Genomic DNA, 27,573 nt, shown 5'->3' with positions numbered 1-27,573 from the left:
GTCTTTCAGCCCTCCTGCGTCATGCAGTAGAATGACGAGCCATCCATGGAATTGCGGAGTGCCGTAAAGCCCCAAGAATTTCCCATCTCTTCTTTGCTGATGATAGCTTGATATTTTGTCATGCAAAGCTGGAGGAATGTAATGATCTCCAACGCATTTTCACCATAAATGAATCAGTGTCGGGTCAGCAACTTAATAAGGCTAAGATCGCTCTTTTCTTTAGCAAGAATACACAACGTGCACTTTAGGAAGAGATCAAAACTATATTTGGAGCCCAAGACATTTGCCAACATGAAAAATACTTGGGCCTTCCATCCTTGGTGGGCATATCCAAAAAAAATACCTTTCATGACCTCAAGGATAAGCTTGGGAAGAAGCTTTCAGGATGGAAAGAAAAGCTCTTATCGAATGCAGGAAAAGAAATCCTAATAAAATCAATAGGCCAAGCAATTCCCTCATATACTATAAGCTGCTTCAAGTTACCAGATTCATTATGCGATGAGCTAGATGGGATGGTTCGTAAATTTTGGTGGGGGCAAAATAATGGTGTGGACAAGATGGCTTGGTTTAGTTGGGAGAAAATGTGCACACCTAAGGAAAGTGGTGGTATGGGCTTCAAGGATTTGAAGGCATTTAACTTGGCCTTATTAGCTAAGCAGAGGTGGCGACTCCAAACATACACTAACTCCCTGTTTTACCGTGTTTTTCGAGCTAAATATTTCCCAAAAGGGGACTTCCTCTTTGCAACTTTAGGCACTAAACTGTTGTATGCTTAGAGAAGCATATTCTCCCCGCAACAAATTGTCCATAAAGGAAGCCGCTGGAGGATAGGAAATAGGGCCTAAGTACGAGTCTGGGGTGACCGATGGCTTCCTTTGTCCTCTACCTACCGAGTAGTCACTCCTTGCCCAGATAGTGGAGATGACGTGCTAGTGTCCGCACTAATTGATCACCAGAAAGGGGAGTAGGACATGGAGACCATTCAACGCACCTTTATGCCTCTGGATGCAGATTTTATCTTCTGCATTGCTCTTAGCTCGACTTTGCTTGAAGACCGCCTCATCTGGGCCCTTACTCATTCGGGAAAATTTACGGTAAAGTCAGCTTATAGGATTGCATGGCAAGATAGGGGTGGCCACGTAACTGAGGAAAGCTCCACTGCTACGTGCATGAAGGAATTCTGGAAGTTCATATGGCATCTGCGGGTCCCAAATAAAATCTGGAGCTTCATGTGGTGGGCATGCAGGAACATTTTGCTCACGAAAGCCAACCTCTTCCGTCGACGGGTAGCTCAGGATAGCATTTGTGAGGTGTGTGGAAATCCTAAGGAAACAACAGGTTATTTGCTTTGGCATTGCCAGCGTGCTAAGGAGGTGTGGAATGAGGTGGGATTTCATAAAGATGATATTATGGACAGTTGCCCAGAGTTTCTAGACCTGTTGTGGTATGCCTGAAACGTAAAAAAGTGGACTGAGAAGGATATCGGGTTGATGGTCACGATGGCGTGGGGTATTTGAACGAACCGGAATGAGGTGCGACATGGAAAGTGTAGGAAGTCAGCCTCTGTTTTTGCTCGATGGACAAGAAATTACTTGGAGGACTACTTACTAGCTAACCACGCCATTCGTCCCTACCAAGAGCCAAGGGAAGAAGCATGGCAACTCACTAAACCTCTGTGGTACAAGGTGAATATGGATGGCGCTGTCTTCGAATAATAGAAGGAGGCTGGCATTTGAATAGTTATCCGAGATCACCATGGTGCAATTATGGCGGCCTTAAGTAAGAAGCTAACAGCTCCTTTAGGTGCTCTTGAGGTGGAAGCTAAGGCGATGGAGGAAGTAGTCACGTTTGCATGGGACATGGGGATCCGTGACTGCATATTTGAGAGTGACACTCTAACAATAATAAACACAATGCTTTGCCTCACCAACCCACCTTCGTCTATAGCCAACAACATAGCTGGTTCCTTGTCCAATCTCTACAAGTTTTGCTCTGTCCAGTTCAGCCGTTCCTCGCTCAAGGAATAAAGCAACACACTCATTAGCGCAGTTTGCTAGAGGATTGGTGACCTCGCATGCTTGGGTAGAAGAAACAGCAAGTTGTATTGAGAAATTGGTGTCCTAGGATGTACTGTTTTTGTCATGTTCTAAATAAAGTTTATAAGTTTCACATCAAAAAAAAAAGTTTAAGTGTAGTAATAAGCCCCATTAATATGTTCATATTATCTCAAAGCATAACGCAATACGGGGGATTAAGTGTGGCGGATGCATAGACCACACTTGCAAATCCCTTTCTTTTCCATTAAAAAAGAAAAAAAATGTGAAACTACATTATTGGTCCTTGAAGTTTACCCTGTGTGCGTAATTGGTCCCTCAAGTTTGAAGCAAACACAATTAGTCTCTTAAGTTTTTAAACTGAGTTGTATTGGTCCTTTTACTAACTGCTGTTAACGGTGTTACTTGCTGGCTAACGGAATAATGACTTGGCATTTTTTTAATAATGTGGCATATTTTTAATTAAAAAATTACAAACTAAATTTACATGGGAAAAAATATTCACGGGTACCAAATTAAAAAAATGGAACTTCCTTTTTTTTTTGACAAAAGTGATAGAAAAAAAAAAGGGAACTTTCTATCTACTGTAAAAACCCACAAAGAGAAAGAAGGTGAAAGCGGGAAGAAGCTCAACCTAGCCGCTGCTGCTTGTGCTTGTGCTGGTGCTCGTGGTGGTACTTTGGTCGGCTTTTATGGCTGTCGATGTGGCTTTAGATTGAGGAGTTAGAGGAGGTTGGAGTCGGAGAGAGGATGGGTGTGAGACGGAGAAATGGGAAATTATTATTATTCCATGGCTGTCACGCGGCTAGGGATTTGGTCTCCACGGGCGGCGGCTAGGTAGGTCAGTGGTTGTGCGAGAAGAGGAGGGAGGCGGGTCAGTGGCTGTCGTCGTCGGCTGCTAGGGCAGTGGTTGTCGTCGTCGACTGCTAGGGCTTATGCTGTTGCCGGCGGCAGCTACGGCTTGGGCTATTTCCGACGGTGGCAAGGGCATGGGATTTCAGGCGGCGGCTAAGTTGAGCTTCTTCTCTCTCTCACCTTCTCTCTCATTGTGGGTTTTTACAGCAGATAGAAAGTTCCTTTTTTTTTTCTATCACTTCTGTCAAAAAAAAAAGTTCCTTTTTTTAATTTGGTACCCGTAAATATTTTTTCCCACATGTAAATTTAGTTTGTAATTTTTTAATTAAAACATGTCACATCATTAAAAAAATATCAAGCCATTATTCCGTTAACCACATAAGTAATACCATTAACAGCAGTTAGTAAAAGACCAATACAACTTAATTTTAAAACTTAAGGAACTAATTGTACTCGTTTCAAATTTGAGGAACCAATTGCACACACAAGATAAACTTCAAAGACCTAATAGCGTAGCTTTTCCAAGAAAAAAAAGTGTTTGTGGAGTCTATCCAATTGGCTTATACCACGTGTGTTAGTAAGAGGGGATTGCTGCCCTTTGAAGCTTTTAGTTTAGTTTTCTTTTCTCCGTTTCATCACGCACTATTACCCCACTCACTGACTCACGCAAACAAAAGCAGCAGCTTTTGTATTCTTTTTTTTTTTTTTTTTTATGAACAGCAGCTTTTGTATTTTATATAAACCCCATCAAAGCCTCCGTTATTCCTTCATGCTAACGTAGCTTTTACGACCCACTCTCTCTAATACTCACAACTTGAGCTTGAGCTTTCTTTGATAACATCCTCTATTTTTGTTTCAATCGGTTTTTATTTTTCTTAATTTCGTGGGTTTCTTAATTTGACCCTCGTCCTAAGCTCAATTAATTTGAAAAATGAAGAACAAGGCTTCTGTTATCATAAAACAGGTTATGGCAGCGTTGAGTTCTATAGCTAAAGCCAAGTCAATAGCTATCAAGAACAAAACAAACGCATTCAAAGCTCGCCTAATAATGTTCTCCTTGTTGAAGCAAAAGAAGGTTATAATGGATTCACTCTCCCACAAGATCCATAGACTTCTTGGACAGAATGACAAAGAAAGCAACGAGGAGGTAGGTGAGCAAAGCATGGCTATAGTTCTCTACAACGCCATGAGAAACAAGTCTCAAGCGAGCTGGAGTCGCACCCAGCTGATCGAGAAGGCCGATGCTGATGATGATGACGACGATGATGGTAAGTACCCAGATCTCAGGCACTCGTTGTTTGATGAAGAGGATCTTGAGTTTGAGGATCAGGGTGGGTCCATTATTGATCTGGTAAGGAATGCCAAGGAGGAAGGTGAGAACTTTAATCTGGAAGATGAGATCGATCATGTTGCGGACTTGTTCATTTTGAGGTTCACTACAACAAAAGTGAACTATGGTGACGAAACATTTCGTCACAATATGTCCTTATTTCGTCACTGAATACATATGGTGCGCGAAAAGATTTCGTCACCTCAAGCCCGTCATAGGAATGTATTGGTGACAAAAATGTTTTGTCACCAATAAAAAAATGATAGGTGACGAAATTTTTTCGTCACCAATAAAAAATGATAAGTGACGAAAGTTTTTTGTCACCTAATATTTTCGTCACTAAACCTTATTTTCAGTGACGGAATATTTCGTCACCAAATGTATTTTTTTTCCCAATTTCAATAGATTCAGTGACGAAATTTTGCGTCACTAATTTTTTTTTATTTTTAAATTCAATAGATCAGGTGATGAATTATTTCGTCACCAATTTCTACTTATAGTCAGATATGGCAACGAAAATTATTTTCACCAATTTTATTTTTTTATTAATATTCTTTACATTTACTTGCCATTACATTAACCTGTTCATTTCTAACCAAATCCATAAAAACAAACATCCATTCATTTCTAACCAAATCCATAAAAAAAAACATCCATACAATCTAAAAATGCAATAAAGATGTTCACAAAGTAATTACAACCATTTATATACAAATGATGTCTTAGCTTCCAAACTTTACAGAAAATTATTTGAGCTCAAGTAGTCTCACAAAAGCTATCTTTTTGCCACCAATCCCATATCTGCACAAGTATAAAGGAAAATACATCAATAACAAACTAGACTGCAAATCTATATCTCTGATAAGACGTACTACAAAAAAAAAAAAAAATTATTAGTAGTAAGACAATGCAAATATTGTCCACAGAATACTCAATAACAAACTAGACAAAATAATCATAATGCAACATCATATGAAGCCAAACTATCAAAGAAAGAAGACCCACAACATTCTCATCAAATAAAAACCAAACCCACATCACAAACCATGGAGAAATAATAAAGAATGCAAAAAAAATTAATACTAGTCTTAAAAGACCCGAAATCCTTACCTCAGCTTATAATCACAAAAAAGCCAAGCAAACTCAACCCTGCACAAATGAAAGTTCAACACAAGGTTTAATGGTCATAAATAATTATAATAAGTCACAAGGCTTAGTTGGCCAACACAAAAAATCTATTTACTTCTAAAAGAAAACGTAGTATTTTATTGGGGGGAAAAAACATTCAAGTAGGTAAACTTTGGTTAAAAAAAAAGGAATTATACCATTCTCTTCTCAAAAAAAAAATTATACCATTCAAACTAATATATATATCAAGCCCATTTACATAATATTAATAACCATTTGTTTCCATGAAACATTTGTGATCACACTGACTTTTTTCTGTGTGACAAAAGCAAATATTGAGCTTTGCACTTCTTGATTAATCTCGTTTAAATTAATGGCTTGCTTCCATGCACGTGATTCATTTACAAGTTAGACAGGAATTCCCTCCTCTTAAACGCATAGACCAAGGAACTCAATGGATAGAAATAGAAGATGACCCCAAGCTTAAATAGTAATAAAATCTAAAGTATCAAATATTTCAGAGCAAATCTCAGATCCCACCTAGTTGGGGAGTTCAAGGTACGAGATGGCCACCTTGTGTTTCTGTAAATAGTTGAAGGGAAAAGAAGCTAAACCAAATTAAGAGCCAATCACATATTTCTGTTATTGGGGAAAAAAATTGGTTCCCAATATACAAAAACTTCCATTTTTATGAGGTTTTTAAAAAGTGATTAATAATCAATCTTACCCCTAATAATTATTAGGAAAGTTAGATTCCCAAACACAAACCCGTGACTCTTGCTTTCAAACCAAAGCACATCTTGTTAAGAGATTGAAAAATACCTTTATAATCTAAAATTCATCACCAGTCAATAAGCGAGGAAATTGTCTAAACGCTGACCCCCATATATATATGGACCATGGAGTATCAATTTAACTACCAAATAAAAGGGGTGGCCCTTTATGCATTTTACTTGTACAAATGAGACAATCACCAATAAAGTAAGAAAGCCCGGTTCCATGTTTTTGGGATAATCATGTAAAAACACATCTTGGATTTATAAGGGAACCCCTATTGTACTCGATTCCTACTGGTCATGGATGCAGATTTTGGGTTCTGTATGGATTTTAATGAGAGGAATCATTCATTCTCTCCCAAATATTTTCATATTAATAAGCCATAAATCTTTTCAAATAGACTATGAACTACAAAAGCATGAATATAATTTATGTGCATTCAAGGAAAAATATATAGTAAGATAAACTTATACATCAAATGCGGAAATTCTTCCAAAGCATTCAAGATCTTAATTAACCCTGTAATAGCAAAATCATGCTACAAAATTACAAATAAGTTGGTCTCCAAATACATTTCCATCAACCAAACATGACTAAAAGATTTTATGAGATCAAAGTATTTAATGGTCCCTTTTCTGGCCATGTAACACATTTCTATATTTTAAAAAAAAATAACTTATAGAATTTGTTCAGTATTGAAATTATTTTGATGGGTAAAACTTCCTTGTTACTCTACAATAACCATAGCATGTAAGCAATAGAGAGTTTGCCATCTATCAGACCCAGCAGAAGTTAAATGCAACTAATATATTAAATAATCATTAGAACCACAAATTCATATTTAAAGGATATGGTAATCTCTGCAGTATAACTTTAAAAACAGAGTTAAAGTTCATCCCCTATAGGAGAGAGAGAGAGAGAGAGAGCTTACCGATCAATGTGGGAGGAGAGGCGTGAGGTCTGTGGGAGGTAGAAATGCTTGAGTAGAGGAGCGAGAGAGATAGGTTAGGGTTTTGTTTTTCAAATAAAAAATAAATGAAAAAAAAATTGGCGCTGAAAATTGGGCATGGCGCTGAAAAAAAAAAAAGCTAAAAATTAAAATTAAGGTGAAATTTATGTTGGCGCCAGCAATTGAACCCTTGAGGGAGTGTTACTCCAAAAACAATGCTACCAGTAGACTAGTAAATAACTTGTTGTTTGTATGTGGAAACTAAATTAATCTATTCTAACACTAGTAGATATTTAAAGTTTTCAAGAACAAAAAAAGAAAAACACACACATTTTTTTTAATATGCTTTCCAAAAATTGATAGTTATGATAACAAAAAATAGTAAATTCAAATTATAGTTTAAATTAATCTATATTACTATTTAAAGGGCTTCCCCTATTTAGATTCCTCAATCTTGATCTCTAATATACCCTCATCATACCCACTTACAAGTTTTCAACTAACGAGAATAAATATATAAATTAAAATTTCTACACTTTAAGACCCACATTGTGTGATCCATAAGAACAAAATTTTCCTACTATCAATTGATCATAATTAATCCAATTAATAAATATTGGCATGGAATTTTTTGTATAGGAATTTACGCTCTTTGTAAAATAACGTGACATAACAGGCCTACTACTTGGTTTGGTTTTTTTTTTTTTAGGATTTTTTTTGGGGGGATTATGCTACTTAATTGGTTTTCCAATTTAAAACAAACACAAACCCTTTTTTTGGTTTTTTTTTTTAATTTTTTTTATTGAAGTTTTTATTTTTATTTTTTCTAACTCTTTTATCCCTCTCAGGTTGACGTATACAAAAATTTATTGGATTGCATCGAGGAGACATTGGAATGGAATATTAGATAAGTTCGCGTGAGAGAGTTTACAAAAATTATTGTATGATTCAAACGTCACATGAAGTAGTTGTTATCTAAGAAATTGTTGTAAAAAATTTTCTTTTGTAACATAAACTAAATTTATCATTTGTATAATTCTATGTGAAATTCAATTTACATTTTTTTTATAATAATTATTAGCCTTCACGCGCGTGCTCAGAGACACTTCTATATTTTTGGGTAAAGATTAAAAATTTGCATCCATTATAATTTGGGATTACTAAATTTTTCAATCACAAAAAAACCTTGGGGTGTGATGAGTATTATGTATTTGTAAGTGAAATAATTTTTTTATCACACCTCTAGGTTCTATTGTGATTGAAAAACCCATAAAATGACCAAAATACCCCCTTGAAACCTAAAAAATGACCAAAATACCCCATTGAAACCTAAAAAATGACCAAAATACCCCCAAAACCCGAAAAATGACCAAAATACCTTTGAAACCCCAAAAAAGACTAAAATACCTCCGAAACCTAAAAATTACCATAATACCCTCGAAACCAAAAAAATGACCAAAGTACTCCCAAAACTTAAAAATTACCAAAATACCCCAAAAACTCAAAAATGACCAAAATATTCCCTGAAACCTAAAAATTACCAAAATACCCACAAAATCCAAAAAATGACCAAAATACTCCCAAAACCTATAAATTACCAAAATACCCCTAAAACCATAAAATTACCAAAATATCTCTGAAACTTAAAAAATTATCAAAATACCCTCGAAACCCAAAAAATGACCAAAATACCCCTGAAACTTAAAAAATGACCAAAATACCCTCGAAACCCAAGAAATGACCAATATACCCCCCCAAAACCTAAAAATGACCATAATACCCCCAAAAGCCAAAAAAATGACCAAAATACTCCCAAAACCTATAAATTACCAAAATACCCCCCAAAACCTTAAAATTACCAAAATATCTCTGAAACTTAAAAAATGACCAAAATACCCTCAAAACCCAAAAAATGACCAAAATACCCCTGAAACTTAAAAAGTGACCAAAATACCCTCGAAACCCAAGAAATGACCAATATACCCCCCAAAACCTAAAAATTACCAAAATACCCCCGAAAGCCAAAAAAATGACCAAAATACTCCCAAAACCTATAAATTACCAAAATACCCCCCAAAACCTTAAAATTACCAAAATACCCTTGAAACTTAAAATTACCAAAATACCTTCAAAACCCAAAAAGAAACCTCATTATTTGTAGTAATAAGCGACAAAAATTATTTTGTCTCCTAAAACACCTAAATCTTTATATTGGGTGACGAATATAGAATTTCATCACCCAAGATAGGCCTTTGGTGATGCAAATATTTTGTATCGTTACATTTGTGTTTTTTTTTAATGACTTATAGTGACGAAATAAATATTTCGTCACCAATTTGAACATCTTTAGTGACGAAATAAATACTTCGTCACCAATTTGAACATCTATAGTGACGAAATATTGATTTCGTCACCCATTTTAAATTTTTGGTGACAAAATCTTCTTTTCCTCACCGAATGCTAACATTCAGTGACGAAATTATTTATCCTCACTAGATTTCGTCACAATAGCCCACTTTTGTTGTAGTGGTTCCATAAACAGATGCGCATGCAAAAGCTGGACTCGTTCAAAAGGTACCAAGAGATGCTTGAGAGAAGTCTTTGAAGATCAATACTCAAGAATAGGGAAATTAAAGGTGAACCTGCCATTATGCCATAACGTCTATAACCACAACATGAAATCTTTGGTGATCAATGCTATAGCTAGCTAGCTCAAGAAAAGAGCGATATGTATATGGGCTGTTTTTCTATTACTTCGATTCGGTCCATAGCCTATTTTCTATGGAAAGTTCTATATGTATCAGTTTATATCTTCTTCTTTAGCTTTAACTTTAACAGTTCTTGGTCTCTTCGGATAATTGTTATGGGTATTTTGACATACAAGGCTGTAACGCTCTAACACTAGTGTATATTTTTTTGATGTGGAATAAAAGCTTTAGCCAGCCAGATCTGTTTGTTTTCATGGGTATAACATTTGAGGAAAGATCCAATCAATTCATTTCTCTTTCTTTTTTTTCTTTTTCTTTTTCTTTTTTCCTTTTTTTTTTTTTTTACCTCTTTATATATTTTGTTTTTAATTTATATATTGATGATCTTCTCTACATTAAAAGGCTCTGAAACAATGATAATTAGCAACATTGGTTAATGGTTAGTGACATATTGGTTTTTAACTTTTATGCTATGACCATATGATTGGAACTAAAATCATGTCCCTTTCCAATTTATACTCCATCAAAAATGTCATTTTCTCAACAAAAAGGAAAATCATATGTCATGCCATTAAAAGAAAATTCATATGTCACGTCTTTATTTTTTATTTTTTAAAATTTTGGTAAATTTAAAAAGAAAAAAAAAAAGACTTAGGTGAAAGTGGAACAGATCAATTTAAAAACGATAAAGGAAAGTGTCAGGCCATAAGAAACTATATATGAGCTGTTGCTCGCCGTAAAAGTTCAAAAATATCTAAAATAATTTTTAAGGCTTTTGTTGAGGCAACTTTTGTCCTTAGAAGACGACAAAGCGTCTTTACAAACTCTTTCGGTAATGTCCACGTCGAAGTGAGTTACTATAACATTACTTTAAGTAAAGTCGAAGTTATAAAACAAAAAGATTAACATGAAGGATGCAAATTACTAAGTAACCTTTACAGCTGATGTGTAACTAATAACATTCATTTATAATGTTGTTTAATTCTACTAATCATATTCTATTTTTAATAATAGAATAGCTATTACAGAGTGGAGGGGATATAAATTATGGATGATTTTATTAAAAATACTAGAAGATACTAATCACTTAAGTTGTAAGGCTCTTGTACCAATTACATTCTTTCTCACGTTAGTTTGTACAAATATAATGAAATTTGTAACATATTTTAAAATTTTCCAAACAAAAACATTTTAAATTAATAGTGTTAAAAAATGTTAAAACTACTACAAATTTTATTACAATACCCTTGACGACTTACTTGGTATCTTACACCTCAACAATTTACTACATGTTTTTTTTTTTTTTAAATGATTCATTATTATAATTTTTATAAATAAATAAAAATCCTCCCTCCGTCACTATGATCTTTTTTAAGAGACATTTATATATAAGTACTATCAGAGAACTAAAATTTTCAAAAGAATACAAGATTTTTTTTTTCTTTTCTAAAACCTAAATTTAAGAAGAAAAAGAAATGTTATGAAAATTATTAAGTATATAACGTAGCAGCGTCCACCTAAACTACCATGGCAATTTATATTATTTATGTAGCAAAAGTTTTAGTAGCTATAATAATACTCTATTTTTCTATGACCATACTCATTTTTGTTTTATGATTCAATAGATGCAACAATGGTGTGAGATTAAACCCTAGATGTCTCCATTTAAAATACCAAAAGATATCAGTTGAGTTACAAAACTTTTAGCTCTTTCCATTGTGCAAGCATGATTGGTTGGATTAGCCCATTTTTTTTGTACGTTATATAATCGCTTAAGCAACTTTCTTGATTGCCTCTACATCAGGCGAATTTGGTTAATTCTTTATTTATGTGTACTATTTAGCATTGACCTAAGACATTTTGGGACTTAAGGAGACAACTAGAATGGGCTTTTTTATTTGTTTTTATTTATGTATTAATTAAATTAATATTTATTTAATATTTTCATTTCATAATATATTTCATTTAAAATTCATTTTTCTTCCATTTTGAGATGTAAACAAACTAATTAAATTTTTGTATTCAAGTTCTTCTAACACCCATTTTTAAATCAATGACTTAGGCTTTCTTGCTCTCACATGTGCTATTATTTTATTTATTAACACAACAAACACAACTAATCCATTTAATTTTTCTTGGGATATTGTCAATCTTAAATATGATTTTATTAATTTTAATTTTAAAAAACTTCTTTCTGTAAAAGCAATTATAACATGTATTGTTAGTAAAATTGTATAAGCAATGCATGTATTTGGAAATGTTAGAAACATAAGAGGGAGTTAGAGGGACACCCAAGGTGGGCATACCCCTACTGTAACTACCCTAGAGTAACTCCCAAACATTGCTCAATGAGTAGTGCCTTGGGTTATTAGACCACCTCACTAATGATTGAAATTAATGGGTAAATCACTATATAAAGGGAGAAATGCCCTAACACTCCTTGAACTTTTAGGTAGTTGCACTTACACCTCATGAACTTTTGTTTTAGCCAATTTAGCACATAAACTTTTGTATTGTAGCAAATAGAACTTCTTAACTTTTTCTTTCACTAATATAGTACATAAACTTTGATACTACAGTGTAAGACTCCCTTAATTTCTTTTTCTTTTTCTTTTTCTTTTTTTCTTGTGGCCAATTTAACCTCTTTTTGCACCAAATATTTTATAACAAAAAATGAAAATGAAAGGGTCTTACTGCATTAACATAAAATTTTAAGGGGTTTATTTGTTATAGTACTAAAGTTTATGTACAAAATTGACTAAAATAAAAGTTTAGAGGGTGTACAAGCAACTACCCCATAGTTCAAGGGGTTGTTAGGGTTTTTTATGTTAGAATTAGTGCCCTAAAATTCTATTGTATGCTATGTATGACATTATGTTATATGTAATAAAATTGTTTTATTATTATCTAAAATAATGGTAATATGAATATTTGGATATTATCGTATAGTCCTTGAAATGCATAATATGTGATTTAGTCACAGAAAATATAAATCATAAGTTCTTTGTAAGCTCAAAATCTTAGCTCATAATCGGTGATGAAATTGGGTATTTTATCCGTGAATACTATAACATGTCAATTAATATAATTTGTCTTGATCATGGAAGTGAAAACTTCTAGTTGATATGTTAATATGTCTTAAGTGTATAAGACATATTAAACTAAACCGCTGTGAGATTTATTATTCTATTAACGACTGTCAAATAAATAATAAATCTCACGACTTTCATTTACATAAGCTCTCAATCTTAAGGAAATAGTGAACCCGATTATAAAATGTAGGTTATTTTAATATATCAGAAGTGAGATCTAAACAAACAATCAAAATCTTAGTATGTTGGGCAGCCACAAGTAATGTTAAAGGAACACATATTCTCAAGATGAAATTCATAGTCTCTTTATAGAGATATAAAATATTTCATTGAGATAAGTTTAATATATTTGGTTATTCAGAGTGTTAGGCCTAACCGCTTTAATAAAGAGTTACTAAAGTTTATATTTTAAGAAATTAGATTTCATAAAATATATATGAATAACTTAAAGGATTAATCGAGTACTGTACTTAAGGATTAAGATGTAGTAATTGTCAAAGTGACAGTTACACATTATGACTTTGTATTACTACAAATATATTCATAAAGTAGTTAAATGTTTAGATAATAAAGTTTTGGGATATAATTTATTAATAAGACCTAGAGTACAGTTATATTTATATTGTGGTATTAAATATAATTAATGGTAACTTTAAGTTTGTCAAGAATTGTCAGATAAGTCCAAAGCTGATTGGAGCTAGAGTTTTATTTGTCCTTTTTGGTCCCACTCCAAGCTATAAACTAAAGCTCAATTGAGCTGGCCCAAAAGGCTAACCCAATTAGATAATCAGTTATTTATTTAATAAGAGTTATTAAATAAAGTAAATGTCAAATGCAGAAAAATATGCGTCTGATTAAAAAAGAAAAACATTCAGTTTTTTCTCAAGACACTTGGTTATTCTCTTAAACAAGTACGTATAGAAGTGATTGAGAGACCACATATCTTAAGCACATTATGGAATTGGAGCGAAGATTGAAATTCTTCCCAAGTTCAATTTTTGTTTGTTTTGAATTTCGCTGCATCAAGGTACACCTTCTTGTTTTTTGTTCATAAAATTCAAATGTTTCATGTTATCTCACATGAATAAAGTAGATCCATTTATTTTTGCTACGTATTTTTGTATGAGATACAAAACTATATTTTCCATATATTTATCCAACATTTTATCCCTACAGAAATCCTACCATCTAAACCCCATGTCAATTAGAACAAATTCTACATTTCTCAGTATTTATAGTGTTGTGAGGCTCTTAAGTTGTGGGTTTTGTTTGTATCACTCTAGTAGTGTGCAACACCATCGGGGTACAATTTTATTATGGGTATTCAAGCTAGAATACAAAACAAGCTTGAATTTCCGGTCTACGTGGAGGCCAGGTTTAGACAACGTAAAACAATTTAGCTCCTGTGAGATCATGGGTTTAAGTCAAGAGAGGTATGCTAAAAAAACTATGTTATAATTTCCAATGCGTAGTCTCTGTTTCTTACGTTGGTATTAGAGCATTTATAGGTTATTCTTAATGTCATACGCATATATGATTAGTTCTAAATATATAAATATATATATATATATATATTTATATATATATATATACACAAATAAATATATATATATATATATATATATGTTTGAATCTTCATTAGTTTTTTTTTTGTTAACTTAAAAAAAAAAAAAAAAAAAGACAAAACCTTCCACCCTACTTCCCCCCCCCCCCCCCGCGCCTCCCCCCCTCTCAATCTTATCTTTGCCTTTCCTTCTCTTCTTCTAATACCCAAAATCATCCTCTTATGTGAACTCACTCTACATTCTTCCATCTTCTAAGGTCCAAAGTCAACATCTTATGTGAACTCCCTCTACATTCATTAGATTCTAAGGTTGGTGAGGAGGAGGATCAAGGTGTGTTAGATTATGGGTATGGTGTGTTTTGGGATGTGGTCATGAAAGTATGTAGGTTTGTGTTGTAGTGAAAGATGTTGTCACTAGTGGGTGATTGGGTTATGGAGGAATACAAATCCCATATTTTTTGTGTTCTACTTTATGTTCTTCCAATCACAGCTTGTTATATATTTGTTTAACTTTCCTTATTAAGCAATCAAAGTTTAAAATGAAAAAAAAATGGCAAGTTACACAAATAATGGTATAGAAGATTTGTATTCCTATGGGAGTGTTCCAATAAACAATGGTACCTTGATTTTTTTTCTTTTTTTCTTTTTGGGTATATGGTTTGGGGTGCGGTTGAGTTGCTAAGGATTCAAATGTGTAAATTTTTATAAGCCTTATTTTTGTATATTATATGGGTGTAACATCATTGTTAAATTCCAAATGTACGCCATATGAACTCTAGCACAAATCTAAGTTTATCAAGAACCTCTATATATCTAATTTGCCTTATTCCTACCTCAAAATATTTTTACTACAATTTTAGTGTACTAGTTTGTCTCTACAATAAGAAACAAACTTTAAACCTACCCCATAAAAGTGGAGAATATGATCGTAGTGAAGTGTTTCACAATTATGTGGTGGTGATGTGATTTGTAATGGTTTCAAGTATATAGAGTTGGTATAGACCACCACTGATATGGTCTATTCTCGGTAGACATTTTGGTTTCGGGGATCTACTATCGTAAAATTAAATTTTTTGAAAGAATACATGATTTGTTTTTTAAACTTTTTTTTAGAGGAAATTGTTTTTTCTTTTTTTTAAAAAAAAAAATCAAAGTTTTATCATTAAGACATATTAAACCACATACTCTTAAATGTGACATTCTAAATCCTAGATTTTCACAAATATACTCAAACAAATCCCACCCTCACACATGAAATATGCATCTATGAAAGTCTAAGGTTCAAAAGTTTGGGGGTTTAATAATACCCCAATGATAAAACTACAAGTTTATTTATTTATTATTTAAAACTTTCCCCTTATTTATAATTCAATAGTTGGAGGTGGGGGAATTTAGATTTTGGATATATCTGTTGAAATCATTAGAAAGCGCCAATGAACTGAGTTATAAGTTCTTAGTTTTTCCTTAAACCTAAATAATAATAAAAAGTTATGAGGTAATTGTTTGAAAATTAAGGATATATTGTAGCATATTCCACCCATATTGCATGTTGGTTTATATTATTTATATAGTAAAAGTTGTAGTAGTGCAATAGTACTCCAATTTTTATTTTTTGTTTGGATAGCCATACTCTAAATTCTTTAGTAGTTTGTTTTTCATACATCTTCTAACTCCTTAAAGCAAGCATGAATGAGCTTTTTTCTTTAACTTTTTATGTTTTTCATAAATATAACTATAGTTTTGTTGATGCCCACTTTTGACAAAACGGCCCAATGGCAGAAGAAGCATAACAATGTGAAAAAGATGGAGAAAGAAAATAGTAAAAATAAGACCATTAGGCCAGAATGGTAGGAATAATAGTCAACGGACCCACAAAAATAAGAAATGACCAGAGAGAAAGTAAATGGGTCGAGGAAGCCCAAGGAATGAAGTAGTAAGCCCATGAGATTTGTAAGAGATTAAGAGAAAGTAAAAATGGGTCAGGGAAGCCCAAGAAATGAATTTGTAAATTTATAGGGATTGGCACAAAGGCCAATAAGCTTGAAAGATAAGGATGTGGTAATTGGGCTGGGAAAGCCCAAAGGATTTATCAAAAACTCATGGGAGTGAAAGAGGTAAGAAAGAATGAAATGGGCTGAGGAAGTCCAAGGAATGAAATGGGCCGATGAAGCCCAAGGAATAAAAATGGGCCAAGAAGCCCAAATGATGGAATGGGTTGGCCTAGCAGGAATGCTGGGCGGTAAAGTCCAAAAAATGGGATAATATAAAAAATTGACACGGCAAGTGCTTCAGACCGTAAACTCATAGGTAACAATAAGGTGAAAGGATAAGTGATATCATGGCAAGAGTAGCGCAATGGCATGGTAGGAGCACCAGCCAACCCACGAACGCAAGATAAAATGGGACATAGACCAATTAAAAGGGAGAAAGCCCACACCCAAGTAATGCCTAGCCCAAAGAGGAGATGGGACACAAATGACAAAGCCCAAAGGTCCATGTGCCTTTCACGCCGCAAGAGTTAAATAGATACCAAAACTTACAGCAGGATCAGACAAACCTAGAGGTGATGACAAACGTGTGAAAGCTAGAAAAGCAATGGACTCAGATGGAAGTGGAGCATGCACACAAGGCTCGGGTACCACCTACCTGTACCCAGCTAATATAGAGAAGGTGGGCCACAGGTCAAAGCTATGAGAGGGTTTGGTTTAGGGGTGGGGAGAAGGGCCTATTTTGGGGTTCTTGCTCAAGCTCTTTTAGGAGAAATGTCATACTGGAATGACATCTCACCAAAAAGAAGTAACTATGAGCTTGAATCACTAGATGCATGCTATAAAGGTTGGTAAAGGACCCTTATCCAGATGAGAATGTTAAGGGAAATAAGAGACAAAAACAAAACCATTTTTGTCTGGGAATGAGGCGTGGTGCAGCCAACACATTATAATGGTGGTGGTTGGGCAGCCGGCAGACTAGTGGGTAATCCTGGAAAGACACCCAAAACGAGCCAAAAGTGGTTAAGGAGTAAAAATGGTAAATCATGTCACAACAAGTAATATAAAAGGCCATAGATGTGCATAGTGAAAGGGGAGAGGACGATGAATAGAAAAATAGAAAGATAGAAAAAGAAGAAAAGAAGAAAGAAAGAAAGAACACAGAAAACGAAAAGAAATGGAAAAACATGAGTGATAGGCGTAAAAACATGCATCAATAGGCTACTCATTTCTCTCCCTCTCAATAGTCCACTCCCTAATGAATTAAGAATTCGAGATTAAACCATTTGGGCCCTTTTTCCAAAGTGTGTAATTTCTATGGCAGAAACCCCCTCTGAGGTTACCCATATTGAAGATTTGTTCCCTTTTTTGACTTGTATTTGCTAAAGAGCTAAGTCCATTCCTTTGGCAAATGAATTTTTTTCTCTTGTTTTAGTTGACCAATGACTAACTTGTTATCTTATTGTTAATTTCTCCTTTGTTGAGATATTGTCGCTCATAATCATATCGTTAGTTATTCATCTATTATTGTTATTAGTAGAAAAATTTTTAGTTATCCTCCTGCATTGTGTTCTATACTATAACATTTGTAATAGTCTTTCCTGCTGTGAGCATGTGGTACGTTTAAGGTTCCTGCCAAGATGCGTCTACATAAGGATGACCTAACTTGCGCACAAGCTGGCTTAAGGTGTGTTTCAGTTAGGCCAGTCCCGACTATCCTATCTCACAATCCCGAGTTGTAGTACAGTAGGAGTAATCCAGCTTAAAACACAAAAAAAAAAAAAAAAAAAAAAAAATGCCCACTACAAGTTTCAATTTCAAACTTTCAATAAATAAACTTCCATTAAAAAATAATCCAAACATACAGGGCCCGTTTGGTAAGATATTTTTAGAAACATTGGTTAAATTTTGTGAAAATATGTGTAGATGAAAAAGTGTATAAAAACACATGTTGAGGGTGTTTATCCAATGAGACCACAAACTCTTCAGCTTCACAAATATGATAATTTCTGTCCAATCTTAAGTTAGAACCAGGTCCATTATGTAGTTGAAGTGAAACCAGGTCCATTGCGCACAAGCTGGCTTAAGGTGTGTTTCAGTTAGGCCAGTCCCGACTATCCTATCTCACAATCCCGAGTTGTAGTACAGTAGGAGTAATCCAGCTTAAAACACAAAAAAAAAAAAAAAAAAAAAAAAAAAAATGCCCACTACAAGTTTCAATTTCAAACTTTCAATAAATAAACTTCCATTAAAAAATAATCCAAACATACAGGGCCCGTTTGGTAAGATATTTTTAGAAACATTGGTTAAATTTTGTGAAAATATGTGTAGATGAAAAAGTGTATAAAAACACATGTTGAGGGTGTTTATCCAATGAGACCACAAACTCTTCAGCTTCACAAATATGATAATTTCTGTCCAATCTTAAGTTAGAACCAGGTCCATTATGTAGTTGAAGTGAAACCAAGCCCAGCCCAACATTGCTGGAATCCAATTGAACTGCATTCCTAAAGCACCCCAAAAAAAAAACCGAAAAAAAGAGCAACATATAGGCACGCCACGTGGCAAAAAGCCACACAAATTGGCGCCAAATATTCCCGCCAAAATAAGATAACGCTCTTAGTGGGCCAAACCTGATAGTCTTTGTTACCTGTTTTTGTAGCCCTGGTTGCTAAAGTCTAAACGCACAAAACAATCGCCGCTGCTCTTAAAACTTAAAAAGAAGTAACAAAAGGAAAAAGGAGAAATGGCCGGAGGAGAAGACGGAGAGAATCCGGCACCTGTTTCAACGCCGGAATCACCGACCTCCGCCGGATTCAACACCGATCAGATCCCTCGCACTTCGGAGAACTTCACCGACGATGACGACATCGACGAGGCCGCCGTGGATCCCGAAATCATCCGAGACGAGCCGGAAGAGGTAGAGGAAGAGGACGACGGAGAGGACCTTTTCCACGACACTTTCTTGGAGTAAGTACTCTCTCTCTTTCTCTCGGATCTCGAAATTTGCTTCCTTTGTTTATAAATATTGAAAAATGTGGGACTGGGTGAAATGAAACGCAGTGATTATCGGCGAATGGATGAGCAGGACCAGTACGAGTCGGTGGGACTGGATGACTCGCTTGAGGACGAGAGAGATTTGGATCAGATCATGCAGGACCGTAGGGCTGCCGAGTTGGAGCTCGACGCTCGCGAGGTTCGCGTCACTGGACGCAAGCTTCCTGAGCTTCTTCATGACCAAGGTTTCTTTCTTTCTTCATTTGTGAACCCTAACCCTATCCCTATGTCTGTTGTAGTTCAATGGTTAGTGTAAATTAAACTGTTGATTTTAGTAATTGAAGTTTAAAGGGATTGCTTCTAGTTCCTTAAAAACTAAATGTCCGATTTTAGTTTTGCTTTCAAGGACTAAAATCACCTGTATCTTTTAGCCATTAATTTCCAACTTTTTTCTTCTCTATGCAAAGTCTCCTCAAGTTCTTACTATGTCTCTGCTACTTTGTACTTCTCCGGAATTCCTGCTAATTTGTATTTTGTTTGGTTGCGTTTAGTTAATTGCTATTACTTGCTGATTAGAGCCTCATTGAGAATTTTACTCCAACTTTCCCTTTTTAATTATAAAAAAATAAAAATAAAAAAAGATTCGGGATTTTTGCAGGCAAATACATGGCTAAATCCTAACCAATGTGTATGCCAAAAGCTAAAAGCCTAAGTTATAAGATTATGCCTTGACTTGAGCTTTGTATTGGTGGTTTACTGTACTCAAAACATGCCAACCTATCTTAGTATGCTTTCGGCATTGTAACTGTCAAATTTTATTTGGATAGATTTACCATAATCATTTGATAAATTGCCAAATTATAAATGAAAATAAAAAAAATAAAAAAGAAAAAAGAAAGAGAGAGAAGAAATGCAAGCAAATGCAGATTGTAGTGAACTTTTTACACTTTGGTTACAGACACAGATGATGACAACTACAGGCCTTCAAAGAGGTCTAGAGCTGATTTCAGGCCTCCTCCTGTGCCAAGAAGCTATGATGACAATGATGGAATGCAAAGTTCACCTGGAAGATCACAGCGGGGACACTCAAGAGAGGATGTGCCCATGACTGATCAGACTGATGATGATCAATATGAGGTTTTGAGCTCTCTTTAATTTATTCTATTATCTTCCTCAAAGCAATGGTGCCCTTGCATTTCAAATTGTGATTTACATTATCAGTGCTTTTCTTAATACCAATGTTGCTTATTTGTAGGATGAAGATGATGATGAAGGCGAGTTTGAGATGTATCGTGTCCAGGGAACACTAAGAGAGTGGGTTACTAGGGATGAAGTGCGTCGCTTTATAGCAAAGAAGTTCAAGGATTTTTTACTCACATATGTCAATCCAAAGAATGAGCATGGTGACTTCGAATATGTAAGGCTAATAAATGAGATGGTGTCAGGTAAAATATCTGCTTATGCTTAACTTTCACTGGGTGAACTTATTTCTCTGAATGGTTAATTCTTATTCAACATGTTGTAAGCTATGTATTATTTGGACTGAATCAATGTTGCTCTTGCAGCTAATAAGTGTAGCTTGGAGATTGATTACAAACAGTTTATTTATATCCATCCCAATATTGCCATCTGGCTGGCTGATGCCCCCCAATCTGTCTTAGAAGTCATGGAAGATGTTGCCAAGACTGTTGTCTTTGATTTACATCCAAACTACAAAAATATCCATCAAAAGATCTATGTCCGCATTACCAACTTACCTGTTTACGATCAGATTCGTAATATTAGGTAACATTTGAAAATCATTGTTGATGGCTTTATTTACATCTTATTCCGTACGATCCCAACTTCACCCTCTCTTTTCTTTCTTTTTTCCACTGACCATGTTGATTCCAACTTGAGCGTTGTTGGCTGATTTGCAGGCAAATCCATTTGAATACCATGATTCGTATTGGGGGAGTTGTGACTCGACGCTCTGGGGTTTTCCCCCAGTTGCAACAGGTAAAGTATGATTGCAACAAATGTGGGGCAGTTTTGGGGCCATTCTTTCAGAATTCATATTCAGAAGTGAAGGTTGGTTCCTGCCCAGAATGCCAATCAAAAGGACCATTCACTGTCAATATTGAGCAGGTGAAGTGTCTAGATCTTAATTTTTTCTGGCTCAAAATCATAGGATAAGAAAGGAAGCTATTGTTTTGCATCTGATACCAATGCATTTGTATTCATGAATGCCAAATAAGCTAGACAAATGTAAAATGCTTCTTTATTCAGGAAAAAAACATGTAAAATGCTCATTTGAGTTAAGGATTTGTATACTTGGATCCCAAATAATTAAAAAAGAATTGAGACCTTAATTGTTTAATTGCTTCCTTGATGACACTTTTCAGCAATGAGATAAGCCCTTCCTTACACAATCTGAAACTCGTGTTTTTCTTTCTGTCTCACTGCAGACAGTATACAGGAATTACCAAAAGCTTACACTCCAAGAAAGCCCTGGAATTGTGCCTGCAGGTCGGCTTCCTAGATACAAGGAAGTGATACTGTTGAATGATTTGATTGATTGTGCCCGCCCTGGGGAAGAGATTGTATGATCCTCTTCACAGACTTGTTTGTTTGTGCTCGTTGTTTGTGCTAGTGACTTCTTCCTGATTCAGTTTTATGTTCCATGTGATATATTGCAGGAGGTCACAGGTATTTATACAAATAATTTTGACTTATCTTTGAACACAAAGAATGGGTTTCCTGTATTTGCCACTGTGGTCGAAGCAAACTACGTCACAAAGAAGCAGGACCTCTTTTCTGCTTACAAACTTACCCAGGAAGACAAAGAAGAGATAGAAAAGTTGGCTAAAGACCCCAGAATCGGAGAAAGGGTTTGTTACTGACTATTCTTTTTTTTATTAACTATTCCCATTTCAGGATCATGAAATACACATACTGACGGTGATGTGAATAATACTTTCAGATTGTCAAGTCCATTGCCCCGTCTATCTATGGCCATGAAGATATAAAAACAGCAATTGCCCTGGCCATGTTTGGAGGGCAAGAGAAAAATGTTGAGGGGAAACACAGATTGCGAGGGGACATAAATGTACTACTCCTAGGTGATCCAGGCACAGCAAAGTCTCAATTTCTAAAGTGAGAACTGCTCTAATCTATGTCAAACATGCTTAATTGCAATTTTTTTTTGTAGTGACATGCATTTAACTTCTCATGGATCCTTTTATAGGTATGTTGAAAAGACTGGGCAGAGGGCTGTATATACTACCGGTAAAGGAGCTTCTGCCGTGGGTCTCACAGCAGCAGTGCACAAGGACCCGGTCACAAGGGAGTGGACCCTTGAAGGAGGGGCCCTTGTTCTTGCTGACAAAGGAATTTGCCTTATTGATGAGTTTGACAAGATGAATGATCAGGACAGGTAAAGGAATGCAAGTTTATATATAACTTTCTGAATTATATAAGACAAACCCCCTCCCCCTACCCAAAAGGTATTCATTCTCATGAGAGTACTGAAAATCCATTCATGATCAGGGTGAGTATTCATGAGGCAATGGAGCAGCAGAGTATTAGCATATCAAAGGCTGGAATTGTCACTTCTCTCCAGGCACGATGCTCTGTGATTGCTGCAGCAAATCCTATTGGGGGAAGGTATGAAAATGGATTAGTTTATTTATGGTGGATAATTAAACTATAAAAGTGGTGAAGTTGCACTGCTCACTTTGGTTTGGCAAAATGGCTTTATGATATTCTTGTGAAATATGAACACCTATAAGTTGGACCACATAGATGCGTAAAACTTTACAATGCCTGGTATTTTCTATTAGGTTTCTGTTGGATATGTTTCTGATATTAAAGGCCATCAATTTCTAACCCCAACGCCCTTATTTTCCAATCCCTTTGTTTTCACCAACCAGACTTTTGAAGCTTTGGATTTACTTTCTTACATCTTGTTAGAATTATGTTTAAATGAGAGCAGGTAATTTAACATGGTATTAGAGCAGGAGATCCTAAGTTTGATCCCCATCTTTACTCTACCTCCTATTTAAAATGTTAAAAATCTCACGTGTTAGGCTTCACATATTAAGGGGGAGTTTAGGCCCACACATGAGAGGGGGTGTTATATGGTTAAATGATTAAATGCAGTGTTAGAATTATGGTTAAATGATTAAACTCAATGTTAAAATCCATTTAAATGATTAAATTCACCATTTCCTAATAGCTTAAGCTTTTTGGACAATTAGTAATTTAACACATCTCAACCTTTTATTTCCGACTGAGCCACAATTCAAGTTGTATTCCCGTTTTGCAGATATGATTCCTCAAAAACATTTTCACAGAATGTTGAGTTGACAGATCCCATTGTTTCCCGATTTGACATCCTCTGTGTTGTAAAGGTTATATCTCTACACCTTCAATTCTTCACTCACATCTTCTTACTTACTGGATGATGTTAATGGGAAGGAAATTATAATTTTGCAGGATATTGTTGACCCTGTGACGGATGAGATGCTTGCAAAGTTTGTAGTTGATAGCCATTTTAAGTCGCAACCTAAGGGTGCTAACATGGATGATAGGTCTGTAAGTGAATCCCATGAAGATAATCAAGCATCTGCCAGGCCAGTTGATACTGAGGTTTGACACTCCATATCCTACTTAGTTTCCCAACTAGCTGCTTCTAGATTTGTTCGAACATGGTGTTCTTTTTCTTAATTCTTGAGAGTTCTATCCTTTTTTTTGTACAGATACTTCCTCAAGATCTGCTAAAGAAGTACTTAACTTATGCTAAGTTGAATGTATTCCCAAGGTTGCATGATGCTGATTTGGATAAGCTAACACATGTTTATGCTGAACTGCGAAGAGAATCTTCGGTAAGTTCTCTTTTAATGACATTTGATGATAGCTTCTTGCGTGTTGATGATTTGATGATATATCCCTCTTTTTCATTTTGCCCATGTAGCATGGACAAGGAGTGCCCATAGCAGTGAGGCACATAGAATCCATGATACGAATGTCTGAAGCACATGCCAGAATGCACCTCAGACAGCATGTCACACAAGAAGATGTAGACATGGCTATTCGTGTCCTGCTTGATTCGTTCATTTCAACCCAAAAGTTTGGGGTACAGAAAGCACTGCAAAAGGTATTGAAAGAGATCCTCTGCCTCTCTTCTCTTGTAACTGTTATTCTTTTTGGGTGGCTGCAGGGCATGTTCTTTCAGATGCTACGTATACCAGTATCAATATTTTATATTGCAGCACAGACTATATGCCACCTTGTAATCGTATCTATAATTTGCTGACCTTTTCATAGCATTCTTGTTGTTGCAGCACACAAGTTTTTACTGACCTTGTTGTATAGTAATTGAAATTATGCTGAGTTGGTCAAGAATATTCATATTTAGGACTTTTTTAGTACAACACTGATTTAGCTGCTTCTTACCAACATTCTACATGTCCTATGAACATGGGCTGCGTGCTATTACATAAGTATCGATAACTGTTAACAAGGTATCCCTTGTTCATGGTTGAATTCAGATGCTATTTAGTCTGCTAGTTCTGTAGACCTGACCTGAAGCATCTTGGACATCATTTTAAGCTATATCCATTGCTTCCAGTTTATATTTTTGAGCCATGATACTTATCATTGTTTTGAGTGAGTAGAATACAGTTATAGCTGATCTTGTACCTTTATTAACTAGATAGTGTTCATTTTCTTGCAACTATCTAAATGAAAGTTTACTGATTGTTACATAAAATTTTGAAGTTCTTGAATTGTTGATCACTGAGACAATTGGTTGACAAGGATTTGATTTGTTCTTGCAGAGTTTCAGAAAGTACATGACTTTCAAGAAGGATTACAATGAACTGCTATTATATCTTCTTCGAGAGCTTGTCAAGAATGCACTGCACTTCGAAGAAATTGTTAGTGGGTCTACTTCAAGGCTTACCCAGATTGATGTGAAAGTTGAGGATTTGCAGAGCAAGGTAATGGGAAAATAGAACTTTAGTATTTCAATTACATAAACTGGATATATGGGCCTTTTGACTGTACTGAATTTCTGATTTGTTTTCCTTTTCGTGCAGGCACAGGAACATGAAATTTATGATCTGAAACCCTTCTTTACTAGCCCCCACTTTTCTAGAGCTGATTTTGTGTTGGATGAAGAGAGGGGAGTGATTAGGCATCGCCTTGCAAGATTATGAAAAATCGATTTTGTATGAGCTTTCCCTAGTTAGGTTCATTAATCAGTAGCCCTGGAAGAAACTACTTAAGAAATGATTTCTCGAGAGCAATTTAAGTAATTAATTACGTTGTTTTAATTTTTTAAATGACTTAAAGATGTGTCTGATAGAATCCTATATATGATTAATAGTATGTCAATTCATTATAATGAACAATATACCTTGACTAATGGTTAATGGAGAACTATTTCTAGCAATCGGATAACTGGCCGTATTTTTAAATAAATAAAAAAAAGAAGAAGATGACCGTCCGTATCATTGAATATATTATCAATTGTCCTCAGTTTTGGGCATGTACTATACAGCTGAGTGCCAGATTGAAATTTCCTTCAGGCTGGCTTTTGAACACTTTTCTCTTTGATCCTGCATCAAAATGTAGTATAGTTAGAATTCATAAATATTTTGTTTTTGGAGAAGTTAGGATTCAGAAGTGGCATTGAAACCATGAGTTTTAGCTCCATTAGATTGAAATATACCACTACACGGGTGCATGCACACACACATACAAGACAAGCTTAAAACCCTACATAGGGTATGAACACAAAGGAATATTGGTTTATATTTAGCATTAAAATTACTCAAAATAGTAGTTACCGATAAAATAATAGAGTTGTGTTCAAGTTATACCTAGTGTAACTCTAAGTAATGTTACACTTAGTAATTTGTTATTAAAATCATATTTTAAAAATTCCACTATTAGATTATATGTACTATATGTACTTAAAATGCAAGCCAATTTTCATACCAATCAATTATATGTTAATTATTATTCGATTTAAACAATTAATTGATGTCATGACTTTTAATTTTTGATGACTTGAAATTTTACAAACATGAAAAATATAAGATATTGTAATTCGACTGTAGATTTGTCAAAATTCACATCCAATAAAATTTGTTTTACTATTGTAACATTGCTTAAAGTTATACCAGGTGTAACTTAAATCCAACTCAAAATGATAAAAATGAATACAACTTAGTAAGCCATGACACTAAGTTGATTTGATCTACTTGTAAAATCACCCTATATTGAGTGTTAAACATCACGATTCAAGCATTTTCATTGTCTCCAGGGTATTTGAGAAGTGAGGTAAGGGTATTTGAGAAGTGAGGTAAATGATGGGTTTGTGTTTTTTTTAATTTGTTTTTGAGGTGTTAAAAGAAAAGGAAAAAAAGTTTGTGTATATTCTGTTTATTTTTTAGGTGAGGTAAATGTGGGTTCCTTAAAGCATCCTTGTGTTTTTCTTTTGAGTAACCACTTTCATGTTGCATGGGGTCACCTATCTCTATGTGTGAGGGATTACACATTTTATCATTACATAAATAGAAAGAGGTAATTACACTCTACTCCTTTGAGATTTGAGAAAATAACACTCTACTCCAAACTTGAAGTTAAACACTCCCTCCTTTGAGATTTGAAGAAAATAATCTCCCCCTTCTATTTATATTAATAATGGAATATTTTACAGAGCTGTGCGATGAGCACAGAGCGAACTATTCTTTCACCTTTTACTAAAGAGTAATGGAATATTTTAATTTTTATAAGATTTTCATTAACAAAATTTAACCATGACTAGTATAAACATAACTGATGAATTTATGGTTAAAATGCAAAATTTATCAAGCACCAAAAGACTTGTAACGACATATATCTTCTGTGGGGGGGGTAAAAGCTATTGAATAAGCGTTTAGGCTTTGGGCTTGGTCGGTTGATACCAGTCTGTTTTGATCAGGGCCTCTAGGTCCACAAGTTAATCCGCATTGTAGTAATCCGAGGAGTTGTCCGAGGAGGAGTGTCTCATCGGACAGGTCCAACAATGACCCTGGGACTTGCTAAGTGGGTTAGAGGTAGAACTCTGGAAGAACTGGTGGGTAAGAGGGTGATCCAAGCA

At 34.9% G+C, this 27,573-nt stretch overlaps 2 protein-coding genes across 2 annotated transcripts; both read left to right on the top strand.

Annotated features, from left to right (window-relative positions):
* Positions 1-3,702: 3,702 nt before the first annotated feature.
* Positions 3,703-10,036, top strand: LOC142630054 (uncharacterized). The gene is made up of 2 exons (XM_075804129.1): positions 3,703-4,356; positions 9,621-10,036. Exons 1-2 carry the CDS (start codon positions 3,841-3,843, stop codon positions 9,696-9,698), a joined length of 594 nt encoding a protein of 197 aa, XP_075660244.1. The 5' UTR covers positions 3,703-3,840; the 3' UTR covers positions 9,699-10,036.
* A 9,054-nt stretch (positions 10,037-19,090) lies between these two features.
* On the top strand, positions 19,091-25,835 carry LOC142629586 (DNA replication licensing factor MCM2). Its single transcript, XM_075803593.1, has 17 exons — positions 19,091-19,415; positions 19,509-19,687; positions 20,401-20,579; positions 20,698-20,887; positions 21,008-21,227; positions 21,362-21,569; positions 21,890-22,024; positions 22,121-22,312; positions 22,405-22,577; positions 22,669-22,857; positions 22,971-23,087; positions 23,749-23,833; positions 23,919-24,071; positions 24,182-24,307; positions 24,397-24,579; positions 25,262-25,423; positions 25,523-25,835. The coding sequence occupies exons 1-17, from the start codon at positions 19,192-19,194 to the stop codon at positions 25,640-25,642; spliced, it is 2,835 nt and encodes a 944-aa protein (XP_075659708.1). The 5' UTR covers positions 19,091-19,191; the 3' UTR covers positions 25,643-25,835.
* Positions 25,836-27,573: the final 1,738 nt, after the last annotated feature.

Source organism: Castanea sativa, chromosome 3 (genome assembly GCF_040712315.1).
Source record: "Castanea sativa cultivar Marrone di Chiusa Pesio chromosome 3, ASM4071231v1".
Taxonomy (NCBI): domain Eukaryota; kingdom Viridiplantae; phylum Streptophyta; class Magnoliopsida; order Fagales; family Fagaceae; genus Castanea; species Castanea sativa.
Note: the sequence above shows the minus strand (reverse complement) of the source record. Positions and strands in the feature narration are given on the sequence as shown.